The 17,669-nt window shown below is 43.3% G+C and overlaps 1 protein-coding gene across 1 annotated transcript; it reads right to left on the bottom strand.

The window, feature by feature from the left end:
• Positions 1-2,546: 2,546 nt before the first annotated feature.
• Positions 2,547-12,829, bottom strand: hepacama (hepatic and glial cell adhesion molecule a; the record flags this gene model as incomplete). Its single annotated transcript, XM_083694711.1, has 10 exons — positions 2,547-2,888; positions 3,089-3,165; positions 3,340-3,407; positions 7,359-7,449; positions 8,337-8,618; positions 9,590-9,751; positions 10,100-10,322; positions 11,339-11,390; positions 11,705-11,866; positions 12,825-12,829. The coding sequence occupies 10 exons, from the start codon at positions 12,827-12,829 to the stop codon at positions 2,547-2,549; spliced, it is 1,464 nt and encodes a 487-aa protein (XP_083550837.1).
• Positions 12,830-17,669: the final 4,840 nt, after the last annotated feature.

Genomic DNA, 17,669 nt, shown 5'->3' on the forward strand with positions numbered 1-17,669 from the left:
CTCTTTCTCTCTACCTCTCGCCAACACTGCTACCTCTCCTCCCAAACCCACTGCGCTACACTCAGTCTCTGGTTTATCAGCTCTTTCCCCCCTCTCCCCGGATGATATTCTAAAACTGGCCACATCCAAGCGGGCAACTACCTGCCCACTCGATCCTATCCCCTCCCCCTTTCTCCAATCCATCTCCAAAGACCTCCTTCCGTTCCTTACCACCACAATCAATTCCTCTTTATCCACAGGATCTGTCCTAGCTGCATGTAAGGCAGCCAGAGTCAAGCCTCTTCTCAAGAAACCAACTCTTGACCCGTCTGCTGTCCATAACTACAGACCGGTATCCCTTCTCTTCTTTGAACGTGCTGTCTCTAACCAACTGTCTCACTATCTCCTTCAGAACAACCTCCTTGACCCTCACCAATCCGGCTTTAAGGCTGGGCACTCTACTGAGACTGCTCTCCTTGCTGTCACGGAGGCCCTCCACTCTGCTCCAGCTTCCTCCCTCTCCTCTGTTCTCATTCTTCTGGACCTGTCCGCTGCATTTGACACAGTAAACCACCAGATCCTTCTCTCCACGCTCTCAGAACTGGGCATCTCTGGCTCTGCACTCTCCTTGTTTGCATCCTACCTGGCCAGTCGCTCCTACCAGGTGACGTGGAGAGGGTCGCTGTCCTCTTTATGCGCCCTCATCCCCCAGCGCTCTGTCCTAGGGTTAGGGTCACTGTTCTCCCTTTATACCAAATCTCTTGGCTCTGTAATTTCCTCACATGGTTTCTCCTACCAATGCTACGCAGATGACACTCAACTCTTTCTCTCTTTCCCCCCCTCTGACTCACAGGTGGTGACACATGTCTCTGCGTATCTTGCAGACATTTCTGCTTGGATGTCAGCCCACCACCTCAAGCTCAACCTTAACAAGACTGAGCTGCTCTTCCTCCCTGGGAAAGCCTGCCCTCTCCAAGACTTCTCCAACACAGTAGAGAACTCCACTGTGACCTCCTCCCAGCCAGCCAAGAATCTTGGGGTGAGCCTTGACAACCACTTATCCTGTGCGGCGAACATCACAGCGACAGCACGCTCCTGTAGATTCTTCCTCTACAACATCAGAAGGATACATCCATTCCTCACCAGAGAAGCAGCACAACTCTTGGTCCAGATACTTGTGATCTTCCACCTTGAAGATGCAATGCACTCTTGGCCAGGCTCCCTGCCTCCGCCATCAGACCCCTGCAGCTCATCCAGAATGCTGCCGCCCGTCTGGTGTTCAATCTCCCCAAGTTTTCCCATGTCACCCCCCTCCTTCGCACCCTTCACTGGCTCTCGATAGTGGCTCGCATCAGATTCAAAACCCTGGTGCTTGCCTACCGGGCGGCAAAGCCCCTCCCTACTTGCAAGCAATGGTCAGCCCCCAAACCCCTGCCCGATCACTCCGCTCTTCCACCTCGGCTGGTTGCCTGGCACCGTCACCTCTACGTGGATGTAGCAGTCGCGCTACTCAGTCACGGCTTTTCACTATCCTGGCACCCCGCTGCTGGAACAAGCTTCCCACTGCTGTCAGGACTGCAGAGTCACTACCTATCTTCCACTGTAGATTGAAGACCCATCTCTTCAGGCTACATCTTAACTGTCGCTCCTAAAGAACTCTTCATCCCCACTATCCCCCTGTACAGTTTCTCTACTCTAAGTAAAATGTAATTCTTCCTTTTTCTAACATTGTGACTGCCAATTCCCCCCTGGTCCTAGCATAGATTACTTTTTCTTATGATGACTGATGGATAGATGATTCACTTACTTAGACAAATGTCTTTGTTGTAAGTCACTTTGGATAAAAGCGTCTGCTAAATCCCATGAATGTAATGTAAATGTAATTAAAAAAATATTATAGGAAAAAAAAAGTTATAATTTACCATGGAAATGTATATTTTTCCTGCAGGGGTTCAATAAAGGATTTCTTTGCATTTCCCCACTCATTTAATGTTGATCAAGGCTATAAAATGTTCATTTTGATACAAATAGAAAGTTTTAAATGATTGGTTAAGTGAAACAACTTGGGGAAAATGGCCTTGTAACAGTACTTAGAACATTACATACAGTATTTACATATCTACAGGCATTCATATCAGATCATTTCATGACAGTAAAGCTTGGGATTGTATTGCCTCTGTAACCCCACTCTTCAATACTGTATATGGAGCAGTAGCAGATAGAACAAACTGAAGTCCTCAAATGTTTGTTTTTTTAAGCTTTTAAACTGCTTCACTTCCACTTTACACTTTATAATTTTCCTTCAAGTACAATAATAAGTTAACACATCCTGATCTCAAAGTACATGGTCTATGGTAACTTACTATGTGATCACTGCCACATACTGTGGCTACTGCCAACTCAACTAGACACAGTATACATCATATTCAGAAATCTTCAAGTGTGTGTGAAGTTGTTAAATGTATTGATCAGAACTAGTCTCATACCACAGTCTGTCATGAGAGACTAGAGTTCTGGCTTCTGGTCTGGGGTGGTGTTGGTGATGAGGAAGATGATGATGAAGGTGGTCACTGGTCACTGGTGTTTGGGGTGGCTGTCGGCTCCTCTGTTGAACTGTGGGCTGGTAAAGCCACAGGTGGGCGGAGCTTGCGGCCTGCACTGTGTACATGTGGAGGTGAAGCAGGGGGGTGGGCTGGGTAGTGATCAGGGAACTGGACTGGGACATTGTGAGCCAGTGCCAGGGGAGAGGGTACAGGACTGCGGGGGTACTTCCGTGTTGAGCGGGTGGGGACTTCAGGTGAGTATGAGGAGGGGGGGAAGGAGGAGGGGGGAAAGGAGTTTGTGTAGCTTGGGGGACTGCTCGGCTCTGATTGGCTAATGTTTGAACACTCCTCCCCTTCAGGAATGTCCTGGGACAGAAATTATTAGGAAACACAGGTTATCAGGTACTCTAAAGCTCTAGAACAACCATGTTACATAACTCATATCACCTATGTATTCTATTTTAGTCTAGTCTATTCTATTCTATTCTGTTTCATACTACAAAACACAGTAAAACTAGTACAATTCTGGATGATAGTCTACAGTGGTTTAAGAATTAGTCACTTACATCTTCATTGAGAACATAGAGAGCCATGGGGTTCCTCCGCTCATGACCTGATGATTTAGGCACAACGTCAACATCAACTGCAAATGAAAGGATGAAGGTGAATATTAATATTCTGCACCAAATGTATAGTGTGGAGTACTCTACCACATTGAGCAGTTCAACTCCCTCCTAACCCTTACCATGATGGCTGCTTTCACACCCCTCCTAACCCTTACCATGATGGCTGCTTTCACACCCCTCCTAACCCTTACCATGATGGCTGCTTTCACACCTCTCCACGTAGACTGGGGACCTCTGGATGGCAGACTGGCGCTTCTTTCTGAGGACAAGGAAACAGGACATCAGTGTTTCATGTTATACTTTTTCTCGATCGCTTACACCATTTGTATGAAACTGCAGTTCACATGCCCATCACAATAACATACTTTTTGCAAAACAGTTAACACACCTCTCTACATAAGACACACTCAAGAGTTTACAGTTTTTCTCGATGCTAAGACACTTTTAATTAAACTGGGATCCACTTGATCTCCAACATAACCTAATGAGCACAGCAGTATTCTTTTTTTGCATAACAGTAAGTAATTTATCATTGCTTTCATACATAATGCAAATGCTAAGCACATTTTTGCAAAACAGTAAACACAACTCTCTACAAAAGACGCAAAACTCAGTTGAGTAAATCATGCCAAACTAAATTTTTGATAGAGATATGTGCTATTAATTACCACATGTTGTCCCGTGTCTCCAGGCAGTGTTGTGGGTGTGAACATCACCACCCACACCCACCTTGTTGAATGTGAACCTCTTCTGCATGTGTGCAAAACATCTTTGCACAGTTGTTCAATCAGCAATCAGTCTGTATTCATGCATAAAGGAGGTCACCTCTGAGTTTATGTTGCCTTTTTTGACATTGCTTTTGACATTGTTAGCTTGCTGTATTTTATTTGTATTCTCTGTATATACAGCATCATTGAATTTGTAAAGGACAAAATGGAAAAACGTAAAATAAAGGCTTTTGTTTCTGGATATTCATGCTCTTGAGTGACATTCTTTCTGCATTGGTCATCGTTGGTAAAATAATTTTAGGAAAAAAGAATATACCCCATGCTGTGATAATATGTTTACTTGTCTTTTATGGTACAGTAGGTAGAGGTTTAATAGGTACAGGATGACACTTCAGCGGGGTACGTCGAATCCATTCGCTGCAGAAATTTCACGGTGTGAAGTGCTGCCGAAAGTGACCACAAGAGCTGTGAAGAATGGCATTTGCGTCTTGCACTTGCAAACATCCATGTTTGTTTACATTTGTCAGCGCGTATTTCACAGTGTTTTAGTCAATTATTTTTTTTTATCACTAATGAGCTCACAGGTAATGTGATAAATTCTGAATTGTAATCGCTACATTGCAAATGGAGGATGATCTCACATGAGAAGATATACCTTCGTCACAGCCAAAGGGCCGTTTTACTGTCACACCAGCTAATATACAGTATCATGGACAGGAAAATAGTGTTAAACAAGCAAATCTGGTTACTTTTGACTGGAGAATAACGTAGTGGTTAGTGTGAGTGAAAAGCATCTCAGGTTTATGACACAAGGCCTATAAACAGCTCTGATAAGCGTTGCATTTGTCATGGGGCTGCAATGTACAGTAGCAGGCGCCTATGTCACCGCACACCACCTTGCATTTTGGCTATTTGTCCCGATTCCGCCACCCCACAGTGTGCTCACAAAGCAAAGAGCGTTTAACATTTTAACATTAACATTAACACTTACTCACTCCCACTCTGCTCAAATACTTGAGGTAAGGGACGTACTGTAGGAAGTCTATCTCGCGAGAAGGAATAATACAATGACTCATGCAGTATGGGTTAGCTGTCATCAGTTACCCCCCCAGTATAACCGTAAATATAAGATTATTTTAACGAGGACCAAGCAATGGAACCAAGTCCTATCTACTCTCATACCGTCATCAAGCATTCTCTCACAGCGCATGGATGAACCTTAATTTAGAAATGTAATTTAGAAAATGAATATATGTGGCAGTGTGTCCGCAAATGTGCATATTAATTAAGTCATAGGATATAATGTTTATCAGTTGATTCCGCGCATTTCAGCTACATGGACATAGTTCATATGCGCAGAGAAGCGGGGGAAATGTTTAGCGCAGTCTAACATGAATAAGCGTGAGTCGGCTTTAATAATGCAACGAATTTTCATGCGAGGCAGGAGTAAGGGTTTTGGATTTCAGTTGGATAATAATGCATTTATTTTGTATAGCACTTTCCGTTGGATCGTTTGAAGGGGGAGAGCGTGCTGGATAAATTGTCCCGCCTTTGTTTGTTAATGGGAAACGATAAACGATGAGCCTCCCCATCAACCATACAGCATATCACTATAAACGTTCAACTCCTGGATGGCTCGGGAACATTTCCATCCAGTCACACTGGATTTTAAGTGTCAGTATGTGAATAGAAACGCGCCAAAAGTGAGTTTTGTTGACACAGGTCTGTTGGCGATAGTTGTCATAGAGAACTACCTGTCGGCTAAATCTTGATCGTAGTTAAAACATGGAACATATAAAATAATGTAATGTAACCTTGTTTTGTTCACACATTATTTATCATAATGCCATAGCCTATTTGGGAAGATCGCACCAGCATACAAAAAAAATGCACCCCTGGTTTTGGACACGCTCTGCTGTATCCCCCTCCCGTTCTCTCTCTCCCGCTCTCTTGCTTGATCTTGACTGTGTGAGCGAGTCCCCTCTCCCTCCCCCTCCCATTGTAACTATACCTCAGCTGCTCTGCTTTAATGATCGATGAAACGATCAAGCGAGCGATTGCGAAAGGCTATGTTATTATAAGTACAACCTTCAAAAAAGTATTTTACACACATCACACGTGTCCAATACAATGTATGCACGAATCACCACACAATGATCACCACACGAATCACCACACAAACCTGTCAGTGATTTCTTTTTATTTATACAAGTGGCGACTGCCGGTGTCTTGGGCTAAATAAATTATTCGGATATCCAAGTTAAACTATACAAGCTAGACCAAACTTTTTTGCCTACCGAGTCTATGATACTGTATAAAACGCGGCGCGTTTGAAACAACTCATACAGCAAGCTACAGTACAGTACTCTTGCAATGTAAACATATCCATCATGCTCAACGACGTCGCCTGGTGGTTGTTTTGCGAGGTGAATGACCTGGAAACTCCTAAACTCCTACCTACTGTACATAGTCATAGTATCAACAAATGGCACAGACATATAAAAGAGTGTTAACCACGTTAGGGTATATTGATAGTTGTAGTTAGTATTTATTGGGCCATTATGTAACGATTGATTGAAATAACTTTTCATTAGCTAACAAGTTGTGTGTTTTGATGCAGACACAGTAGTTGATTTTGTGTCATGTAATTAATGTTTTTAGAGTCTTAGTGCATTTTGCAAATTAAATGTGTAATTTTGGCCAACGTGTTTCAGTTTTGGCCTGTGTGTTAATTGTTTTGAAAAAGTGAATTCTGTTTGGACAAATCTGCTCAAGCAATCGAGAAAAACTGTCAGTAATGCAAATTATGTTGTTGTAACAATCTGCTTCTTTCTGAATATTTTAGATGAATTAGATTTTGATGTTAAGCATTCGTATTATCTGTAACAGAAGCAGAGCTACAACAAATATATATAGTACATTTTTGATCGTTATAGTTACTATTTAGTATGTCATTATGAAATTAATGGTGAATTGAATTGTCATCATTAAATAACAAATTATACTGTTTTGATGCACTGATTTGCTTTTGTGGCATGAATTCATTTTGAGGTTTCTGGTGCATTTTGCAAAAGAAATGTGGTGTTTTGGCCAATGTGTTTAGGGGAACATGTTAACTGTTTTGAAAAGTTGGACACTGTTTCAAGAAATCTGCTCAAATAATCAAGAAAAACTCATTCATTGGGGTATCATGCTGTGTAACGTTATCATAGCTACAAGAGGACCCTTTCCTCTGCAGAAGACTGTGATATCAATGTCAGTGCATTGTGAAACACGAGACGTGAGCCAAAGGGAACATACACTCACAAATAGACACCTACACACACACACGCATGCACGCACACACACACCAGAGCTGAGAGGGACAATAGAACTCTTGCCCTGTTCCAATACTCTAAGAATGCATCGTTCCATTCCTCGAATAATCACTGATCTAATTGGATTGGTCACTGCAAGCTCAGTATTCAAACAGGATCTCTTACTTGTTTGGTTTCCAGCAGGCACACACGGTCACCAAGGTAATGAGTAGGAATATGCCACCGGTGGAAAGGATGATGTACAGCGAGCTCCGTCCTGCCAGAGAGAAATAGACCACACTGATCCACACAGTGGCCTGATCTCACACTGTCTAAACACTCAACCAATAGACCAGTCTAAGATATATATTTTCAGAAAACTACCTTAGAAAACTACCTAACTTAGTTACACCCACTATAAAACTATATTCTACTTATATTGTCTGATTGACCTATCATAAAACAACATTCACCACTTTCCTTCTAATATATCGACAGTAAAACAAAATAAATAAGATTGGAACAGATCTAGAGTATAAAGAACAGAAATGCTTAATTTCCTGGACTGGTTGCCAAGCCTGGGAGAGGTGGACTGAATGGGGTTGCTCTGATGCTTTGTTCAACGCTGTATGTACAGAGCTGCTCTCCATGCACTTGTCACAGTACGCTGGTGTGTGTGTGTGTGTGTGTGCGAGTGTATGTGTGTGTGTGTGTGTGTGTGTGCGAGTGTATGTGTGTGTGTGTGTGTGTGTGTTTGTGCGTGCGTGCGTGAATGCATGCGTGCATGCGTGAGTGCGTATGTGTTTCTTTGTGTGTGTTTGTGTGTGTGTTACACTGCTCTATCTATACACCATGTAGCGCTACAACAGTAATGAAGTCAGGATTATCCAGCTCCACTGGGGTGAAACATCAACTCCACCTGTTTCCTTTATCTACAGCTCCTCATAAATAACTCAGGCTTCTCACTGGATTAGCCTGTCTGTGTACTCCGGGCCTGGCTCCTTCTATCCTTCTGTCTCTCTAACTAGCCCCCTATGGTCCTCTAGGCCAGCTCACTCAGGTGCCTTCAGGCAGGATTTTTGCAATTGAGAGAAAAATAAATGCTATTTGGACCCAGAAGGTCTAAATTAATGACAGAGAGACGGGTACTATGACACCACCTACTGTAGACAGTGAGTTGGACAGGGATACTCCTCATGCTGCTGATGGGGTTCTCTACAGTACAGCTATAGATGTCATCATCTGATATCAGCACCCGCGAGATGGTCAACACCTTCTGGTCATGGGACAGGAGAAGGCGTGTGTCATTGGTCAGGACCTTCCCTCCTTTAAGCCAACCGTAGGTGGGCTTGGTCCCGTTGTCATGGGAGCAGTAGAGAGTGAATTGTTCACTCAGCTCCAAGACGGAAGAAGCTATCATCTGGACGTAAGGTCTGGTCACAGGCACTGTGGATACACACACACACACACACACACACACACACACACACACACACACACACACACGTAGAAATCAACTTTTTCACTCGGGAGACAGACCCCAGTGTTACAATAATGTGGATCAATCAAATTAATAATTTATTATCATATACAATCATACTATTATCATATACAAATTAAATAAGAATCAATGAAGAATCAAATACAACCTCAATAACCAACAAAACTTGGTTGCATGGAGAGAGCAACAACATAGACCAGTTTTTTATGGAAGCCATAAAACTCTTTAACCAACCACTCAACATTCCTTTCTTATATTCTGACAGATAACTTATTATCGGAACTTAGTCCCGTGACACTTATCTCACCCTGGTGCCACCGTTGTTTTAGATCCACCATATCTTATGTTCTCAAAACATGGCTCCGACGCACAGGGCCCATTTGTTACATGTCACACAGACAGCATCAGAGTATTACCAGATGGAGAAAAATGTGATATACTTTGATCCATCTGTTACATACATTTTTAGACATGGTTGGTCAAACAAACAAGTTAAGTACTGGTATGACTGATGTTGAATAAGAGTTCAAGAAGGACAACCATAAACAGGGTAAATTCCTGAGATTCAAATTCCCTCACACACATGTACCAAAGGTGTCCAAAATGTCTTTAGACCTTTACTGAATTAACAGTGGCAGTTAACACACACACACACACACACACCCACACACACACACACACACACACACACACACACACACGAACACACACACACACACACACACACACACACACACACACACACACACACACACACACACACACACACACATTGGGCCACATGGTCTGGACACAATACTGGATACTACAACATGTGAATATCATTCTCCAGAGAAGGTATCATCAGTGATAAAGACACTTTAGGTTAGGTTTTAGCTTACCTGGCTAACACAGTCTCGTGGCCAGTCACACCTACCATCTACAGTGAGGCTGAGGATGCGTTCTCCAGTGAAGGTGTCGTCAGTGATGGAGACTTCCACTTCGTAGACCCCCTCGTCAGACAGCTGTAGGTTGTGTAGTAGCAGAGATCCATTCTCATACACGAGGATGCGCCCTCTGTACTCTGGACGCAGGTTGCCTATGAATTAGGGCCCATGTCTTGTTACCACTGCAGGCACTGTCTGTCAACCATGGTCCCAGTAAACATTAGACGATTTGTACAGTTGTTTCACCAACAGCGCTTCCAACAGAAGTGAAATTACATCATTAAAGGAGTGCACCGATAATCCAGATGTCATAAAGCCTTGTTTGTGTGGTAAACAGATTATTAATTCATTGAGATGATGAGGTATCAGTGCAAGGTGATTGTTTAACATATAGCTCCAGAGGGTACTAGGTCCACCTCTTGTTACTGGTGGTGGAAGTATCTTTAAGTATCTAATGAGTTACTTTAAATATATAATTTAAGAAATTCTCCTGGCCCTACCTATGATGTTGGTACCGATGGACTGGACCACGGTGACAGGCTTGTCCCTCCTCAGTTGCCACTTGATGACGGGCAGGTCAGAGCTGGCACTGGAGTAGCTGACAGACAGAAGGGCGTCGCCACCCAGGGTGCCCCGCACAAGGTGGGCGTGGCTGGTGATGTTCACACCCACAACACTGCCTGGAGACACGGGACAACATGTGGTAATTAATAGCACATATCTCTATCAACTCACACAACACACCAGTCATTGCTGAATTAAGTTTTTCTATTTTTTGCCTCTGCTTTTTAAGAGCAAGTGTCACCGACAATTTATCAGATATAGCCATGAATGTCCCTAGCCATGAATGTCCCTTGTTCTGCCTTCCCTTGTCGAGTCCATTTGGTTATGGGTCTTGAGAGCCATTAAACTCTTAATCACCCATATCAATCTTTCTTTGAGAATATAGTAGCAGGACATGACCTCTCCAAACAACCATGTTTTACATGTAATTTTGATTTATGCACCACTAATCACTGCCCCCTGGGAACACAGGGGGATGGTTTACAGTTCTACATGCATATCATCCTTTTCAGCACAGCCCTGCCTTGGTAACCAAACACAGTAAAGGCATTATGTTCACAGTTGTGGCTCCTATAAGTCACCACACTCCTGGCCAGATTTACATGTCAGTGTGAGACTTTGAGTCTGGCTCTCAAGACTACCACATCCTTCACCACATGTAGGGCTACTCAGAGCCAGCCATGGCTGCTGCTGCACCATTAGGGCTAAGTGATGGCTGCATGGCATTCTGGGTAATGGAGGGAGAGCGAGTGGCACCTCTCAGCTCTGGTCCCCACAGAGAGCCCGCATGGCATCGCCATCGCCATCGCCCCATCACCGTAGCAACCGTTGTTGAGCTGTCACACTCAGGGTTGCCAGGGTGAGCAGACAAAGGGCAGGATTGTTGGAAGTGTTTCCTTCCATGAAACAAGCCACTGGGAGAGAGAGAGACACTCTGAGACATGCTCTTTGTGATTGGGAGTGCAGGACACAGGGTTCAGTGATTCTGCCTAATAGCAGCTTCGCCACCATGACACGACCCAGCACACAGCAGTAGGCTGGGTTAGTACTGGCCCCTATGCACTTACACCTCTGTTTCTCTCTCTACTGGCTGCCCCTGGCTTTGTCTCCCTTAAAACCTCTTAATATCCTAAAACTTCCCCTGCACTTTCCCTTACATCCCTACCACAGCTCACGTCACCCAAGCCCCTCTTAATGTAGCCGTATGTCTGTACAGACTGAATAGAGCTGTTCCCAGAATACCGAGGGTACATCAGGACAACACAATCACTGCCTGGGTAGATTAACTATTGTACAGCACTCACTTCCAACATGGTATTTCGTTTAATTATACAGGTGAAGTGTATAGTGGCAAAAAAGTCAAACCCAAAACCCATATTTCAAGATGAATCCATTACTAGTCCAAAAATCATGAAATAACTTTATGGAACATTTCATTACTTGACTTGAAAGAGTCAATTTATTTAACAACTAGGCTACTAGATCTTCCCACATTCGTTCTTCTTAAAAAGTAGTCTTAAAATAAAAAAAAATTCACTTACCTGCATGGAGAAGAAGGACGAATAGGCCAGAGAGTGTGGATAGTGAAGGAATCTGTGCATCTGTGGAGGAAGACCTCCTCTTCACCTTCATCGTGGGTCAAGCGTTGAGTCTCTGTCCCACCCAGTGAGCATGGTTTACCCACCCCAGACACGTCCCTTAATCTACAGACCGTTCCTGCTGCAGCACCTCAATACTGCAGACTGGCTCCTGCTGCAACACTGGCCCCATCCTGCTCTCTACCCCACTCCCAGCACCCCAGCTCGAACAACAGCGCTGTGTGTGTGTGTGTGTGTGTGTGTGTGTGTGTGTGTGTGTGTGTGTGTGTGTGTGTGTGTGTGTGTGTGTGACAGAGACATAGATAAGCACTTCTTTTCTATTTCATGCTGCCCTTTCAGAAGACAGAGGTTGTTAGTCTTAGTTTGTTGTCATCCTTTAAAATGTTGTTGAGCCAATTGCAATGCCAGTGTTTGCAGTTATTGTAGGCTATTGTATAATTACAATGTTTTTCTAGAATAAGATATACAATATATGTTTTATATAGATTATATATATGATATCGCACCATATAGTTCTAGTTAAAACTAGTGGATTCAGTGTCTTGTTTGCCATGATTCCTGCTGAGCTATACTCAAACTGTTTCTGAAAGGAGCCTACTTGAAGAAGCAAAATTACCCCCCCTTGAAAAACAACCATTTTCTTTCTCTTCCACTCCTCCTCCCTCCCCTGCCCCCTGCCCCCTGCCCCCTGCTCCCTCCCCCTCCCCACTCCCCTTAACCAAACACCCCCAGACTCTACACTAAACCCACTATTCATTACTCTGCTAATAACACTTACTACTGAGGCAAACCAAAGACATGGAGTGTTGGATAGTAAAGCAAAGAATGGGAACAACAGCAGGGAGAGTACGTTTTATGTTCTTAGTGCTTTCCTCTTTTTAGGACTGTATTCACTGGATCTCTGTACATGCTTGTTGTTTCTACTTTGGCATGTATAGTGCATACAAATAAGTCAGAAACACATGTGTGTTGTTCCCAGTAAGGCCACTTGGAGGCGTAGAAGGAACATCAAAACAACCACAGTAATAGCAGCCCTCTGTGGACCTTTGGGCAACAAGGGTACAGCATGATGACATGTTATGAGTGACATATGATTTATGAGAGACACACACAAAACTGAGACTGAGGAAACATATGATACACATATGTCTGCGCTACATGTGTTAGAGCAGACATACATGTGCATGGCATGTTCCTTCAGTCTCAAGGGTCTCTGAAAATCAGCTTGGATGCATGCATGTATGGCAGTAAATTGCATCATGGTTGAGGTCGCCTGGGGAGACTGAGGACTGATGTTGTATTCTGTCTGACTGTTCTCTCAGACAAAGGCGGCAGTATCTGAAGATAAAGGAATGTCGGGGTAGGACAGAAACATCTGCTGTCATCCCTCACCCTGGAGTGGAACTCTCCCAGGATTGCTGTACTTAAACCCCTCTGTAGTCTGTCTTCAAAGCCTGGAGCTTTGGCTCTGTCTCTCTCCCCTCTGTCCCCTTGGTGCCCTGGCCAGCTCCCTCTCCCTCTCATCTTCTAAAGGCTCCTAAATCAAGGGAAACACTTCCAGTCAATAGAAGAGAGAGAGAGAAGAGAGAGAGAGAGAGAGAGAGAGAGAGAGAGAGAGAGAGAGAGAGAGAGAGAGAGAGAGAGAAGAGAGAGAGAGAGAGAGAGAGAGAGAGAGAGAGAGAGAGAGAGAGAGAGAGAGAGAGAGAGAGAGAGCTCTGTTGTATGATCTATTGTCACGCTAGCAGACAACACACAGCAAGCCTCTGTCAGCCTGACTGTCATTCTGTGTGACTGAGAGACAGGAAGTCCAGATGGATCCCCAGTATAATAAAACATGAAATACATGACCTGTGAATACTGTGATGAAAGTGAGAAAGACACAAGATTTTCCTGTGGTGATGTTTGAATTTATCCCCAAGGGTAATATACGTATGTAATTCAATTTTGCTCTGTACTATGTAGTATTGTGACTTGATGCCTGAGCAGATGCTCTCTCCTCTACTTTTCTCCCTCTACACCAACTAGCCACCCTTCTGTCAAACTCCTGAAGTTACCGGATGACACAACCCTCATTGAATTAATCTCCAATGGTGATGAGGCTGCCTACAAAGAGGAAGTTGACAGCCTGGCTTCCTGGTGCAGTCAGAACTACGTGGAGCTAAACGCCCTAAAAACTGTAGAGATGGTAGTAGACATCAGGAGAAGCCCAGCCCCAACCGCCGCCCTCATCATGTGTGACTCCCAGTTAACACTGTGGAGTCATTCAGATTCCTGGGGACAATAATTTCAAAGGGCCTCAGATGGGCGGAGAACATCACCTCCACCATCAAGAAGGCCCAGCAGAGGATGTTCTTCCTGCGGTAGCTCAAGAAATTCAACATGCCGCAGAAAGTGATGGTCGAGTTCTACACGGCCATCATTGAGTCCATCCTCAGCTCATCGATCACCATCTGGTTCGCTGCCTCCACTGCCAAGGATAAAGGCAGACTGCAGCGGATCATTCGGTCAACCGAGAAGGTCATCGGCTGCAACCTGCCATCTCTCTTGGACCTGTTCCACTCCAGAACCAGTAAGAGAGCAGGAAAGATCATAGCTGACCCTTCCCATCCTGGTCACACAACCTCTTCTATAGACTTCCATCTGGCAAAAGGTTAGGTCAATCAAGACTAAAACCTCGCCCCCTGCCTCTCACTGACTCTGGGACTTCCACACCCCCCCCCCCCCCCACCCTGTCACACACACAATGCACAGTGTAATTTATAATTATTTAAAATTATTCTAATTTATAGTGTACATGCCCCATAACCATTCCACAGCCTCTAGCCTCATGTATTGTTCTGCTGTTCTTTTTTGTAAATTTGTAAATTTGTTTATTTTGTTAATATTTCGATATTTTGTAAATTTTCTGTCAATACTTGCTATTGTTTTTTATATGCCCATGCACCAACCTCACCAAGTCAATTTCCTGTATGTGCAAATATACTTGACCAAATAAAAGAATTCTGATTCTGATTCTGTGATGAGAACAGAGACAAGGATAGAGATTACAGTGATGTTTGAATTTAACCAATTAATTTTACTCAGGGAAAGAATACATGTTTCAGTAAGCTAGAGTCGAACAGTGACCAGTGACAAGTCCTCCATTGTTTCTTTATGGGCTGCATGTACAGTGATAAACTTGTCTTCACTGTACCGTTTAGGCTAACCTAGAAGAGGGAGGTCACAGACATGACCAACAGAGATGATGGCAGTGCCCTCTGGTGTTCATGTTGGCTCACATCTCTAATTCTCTAATTGCTGCCTAGGAGGATAAAGAGATTCCATTGACAAGTCGTGGGAGGAGGCATCAACGCTAACCAATCCAAACAAACTGTTCCAAAATAGACCATGTTTAATTTCAAGTCATTTTAGAATGTCCAGACTACTGATTTTCCCTCCACAGTATCAACAAGCCCTTATAAGACTAAACACAACTATAGAACATCTTATTTGTTTTACACTATTCCCTGGTACCCCTTCATTGACCATTGGGGCAACTCCCTGGTCCCCTCTTTGAGAATCACTCCTAACAACATCATTGGTAAGACTAGTCCAAACCATTCAGATATCTAGCATCCTGACTGTAGTATAGTTGATAGACAGGTAGTTGGATGAGATATCTAGCATCCTGACTGTAGTATAGTTGATAGACAGGTAGTTGGATGAGATATCTAGCATCCTGACTGTAGTATAGTTGATAGACAGGTAGTTGGATGAGATATCGCGAGATGTGTATAAGATTGGTGTATAAGATAAGGAGACATGAGAACGGGAAACCTAGAACGCGAGGGAACTAAGATGGTTATCAAATTGATTGCTATGATTTGGCCTGGAACATGTGTTAATAAAGCAAGTTAATAGAACCAAAGACTACTTCTTTAAACAACACACTGACTGCACTTTTTATTTTTAATTAAAAAAACTTACTTATTAGCAGATTGGTGCTTTTGGATGCTGAACTCTATGAATACATGAAGTAACTAGCGATTTAGAAACATTTTGGGAAAATCTATCCTTTTAGCTTTTAGAATAAAATGTAGAGCTTCCTGGGGCTGGTGTGCCATGTTTGGAGGTATCTGTCTGGTGTATTGACTCTAAATTGGTCTTGCAGTCGCTATCTGTGGGACGTCTGACTGAGAATAATGAATATGGGCTTAAAGTGCAGACTCTCAGATTTAATTTGAGGGTATTCACATCCAAATTGGAGGAAGAGTTTAGGAATTACAGCTCTTTAATATGTAGCCCCCTCTTTTTCAAGCGACCAAAAGTAATTGGACAATTGACTCAAAAGCAGTTTCAGGGACAGGTGTGGGCTATTCCTTTGTTATTTCTTTATCAATTAAGCAGGTAAAAGAGTTTATTCCAAGTGTGGCATTTGCATTTGGAAGCTGTTGCTGTGAAAGCATAACATGCGGTCAAAGGAGCTCTCAATGCAAGTGAAACAGGCCATCCTTACGCTGCAAAAACAAAACAAATCCATCAGGGAGATGGCGGAAACATTAGGTGTGGCCAAATCAACAGTTTGATACATTCTGAGAGAAAAAGAACGCACTGGTGAGCTCAGCAACACAAAAAGGCCTGAATGTCCACGGAAGACAACAGTGGTGGATGATCGCAGGATCCTTCACATGGCAAAAAAAACAACCCTTCACAACATCTAGCCAAGTGAAGAACTCTCTCCAGGAGGTAGGCATATCATTATCCAAATCTACCATAAAGAGAAGACTTCATGAGAGCAAATACAAAGGGTTCACGACAAGGTGCAAACCATTCATAAGCCTCAAGAATAGAAAGGCCAAATTAGACTTTGCTAAAAAAACATCTAAAAAAGCCAGCCCAGTTCTGGAACAGCATTCTTTGGACAGATGAAACTAAGATCAACCTGTACCAGCATGATGGGAAGAAAAAAGTATGGAGAAGGCTTGGAACTGCTCATGATCTGAAGCATACCACATCATCTATAAAACACACTGGAGGCAATGTGATGGCATGGGCATGCCTGGCTTCCAATGGCACTGGGTCACTAGTGAGTATTGATGATGTGAATTCTGAAGTGTTTAGGGATATAGTGTCTGCTCAGATTCAGCCAAATTCAGCAAAGTTGATTGGACGGCGCTTCACAGTACAGATGGACAATGACCCAAAACATACTGCGAAAGCAACCCAGGAGTTTTTTAAGGCAAAGAAGTGGAATATTTTGTAATGGCTGAGTCAATCAACTGATCTCAACCTGATCGAGCATGCATTTCACTTGCTGAAGACAAAACTAAAGGCAGAAAGACCTACAAACAAACAACAACTGAAGACAGCTGCAGTAAAGGCCTGGCAAAGCATCACAAAGGAGGGAACCCAGCATTTGGTGATGTCCATGGGTTCCAGATTTCAGGCAGTCATTGCCTGCAAAGGGTTCTTGACAAAGTATTCAAAATGAACATTTTATTTATGATTATGTTAATTTGTCCAATTACATTTGAGCCCCTGAAAATAGGGGACTGTGTATAAAAATGGTTGCAATTCCTAAACGTTTCATAGAATATTTTTGTTCAACCCCTTGAATTAAACCCCTTGTTTAATTCAAGGGGTTGAATTAGTTGAATTAGTTTTGTCTTCAGCAAGTGAAATGCATGCTCGATCAGGTTGAGATCAGTTGATTGACTCAGCCATTACAGAATATTCCACTTCTTTGCCTTAAAAAACTCCTGGGTTGCTTTCGCAGTATGTTTTGGGTCATTGTCCATCAATGAATTAACCCCTTGTTAACCCCTTGTTTCATTTCAAATCTATTGTGGTGGCGTACAGAGCCAATATTATGAAAATTGTGTCACTGTCCAAATATTTCCGGACCTAACTGTATGTGGAGGTCAGAGGA

Source organism: Argentina silus (assembly GCF_951799395.1).
Source record: "Argentina silus genome assembly, chromosome: X".
In the NCBI taxonomy this organism is placed as follows: domain Eukaryota; kingdom Metazoa; phylum Chordata; class Actinopteri; order Argentiniformes; family Argentinidae; genus Argentina; species Argentina silus.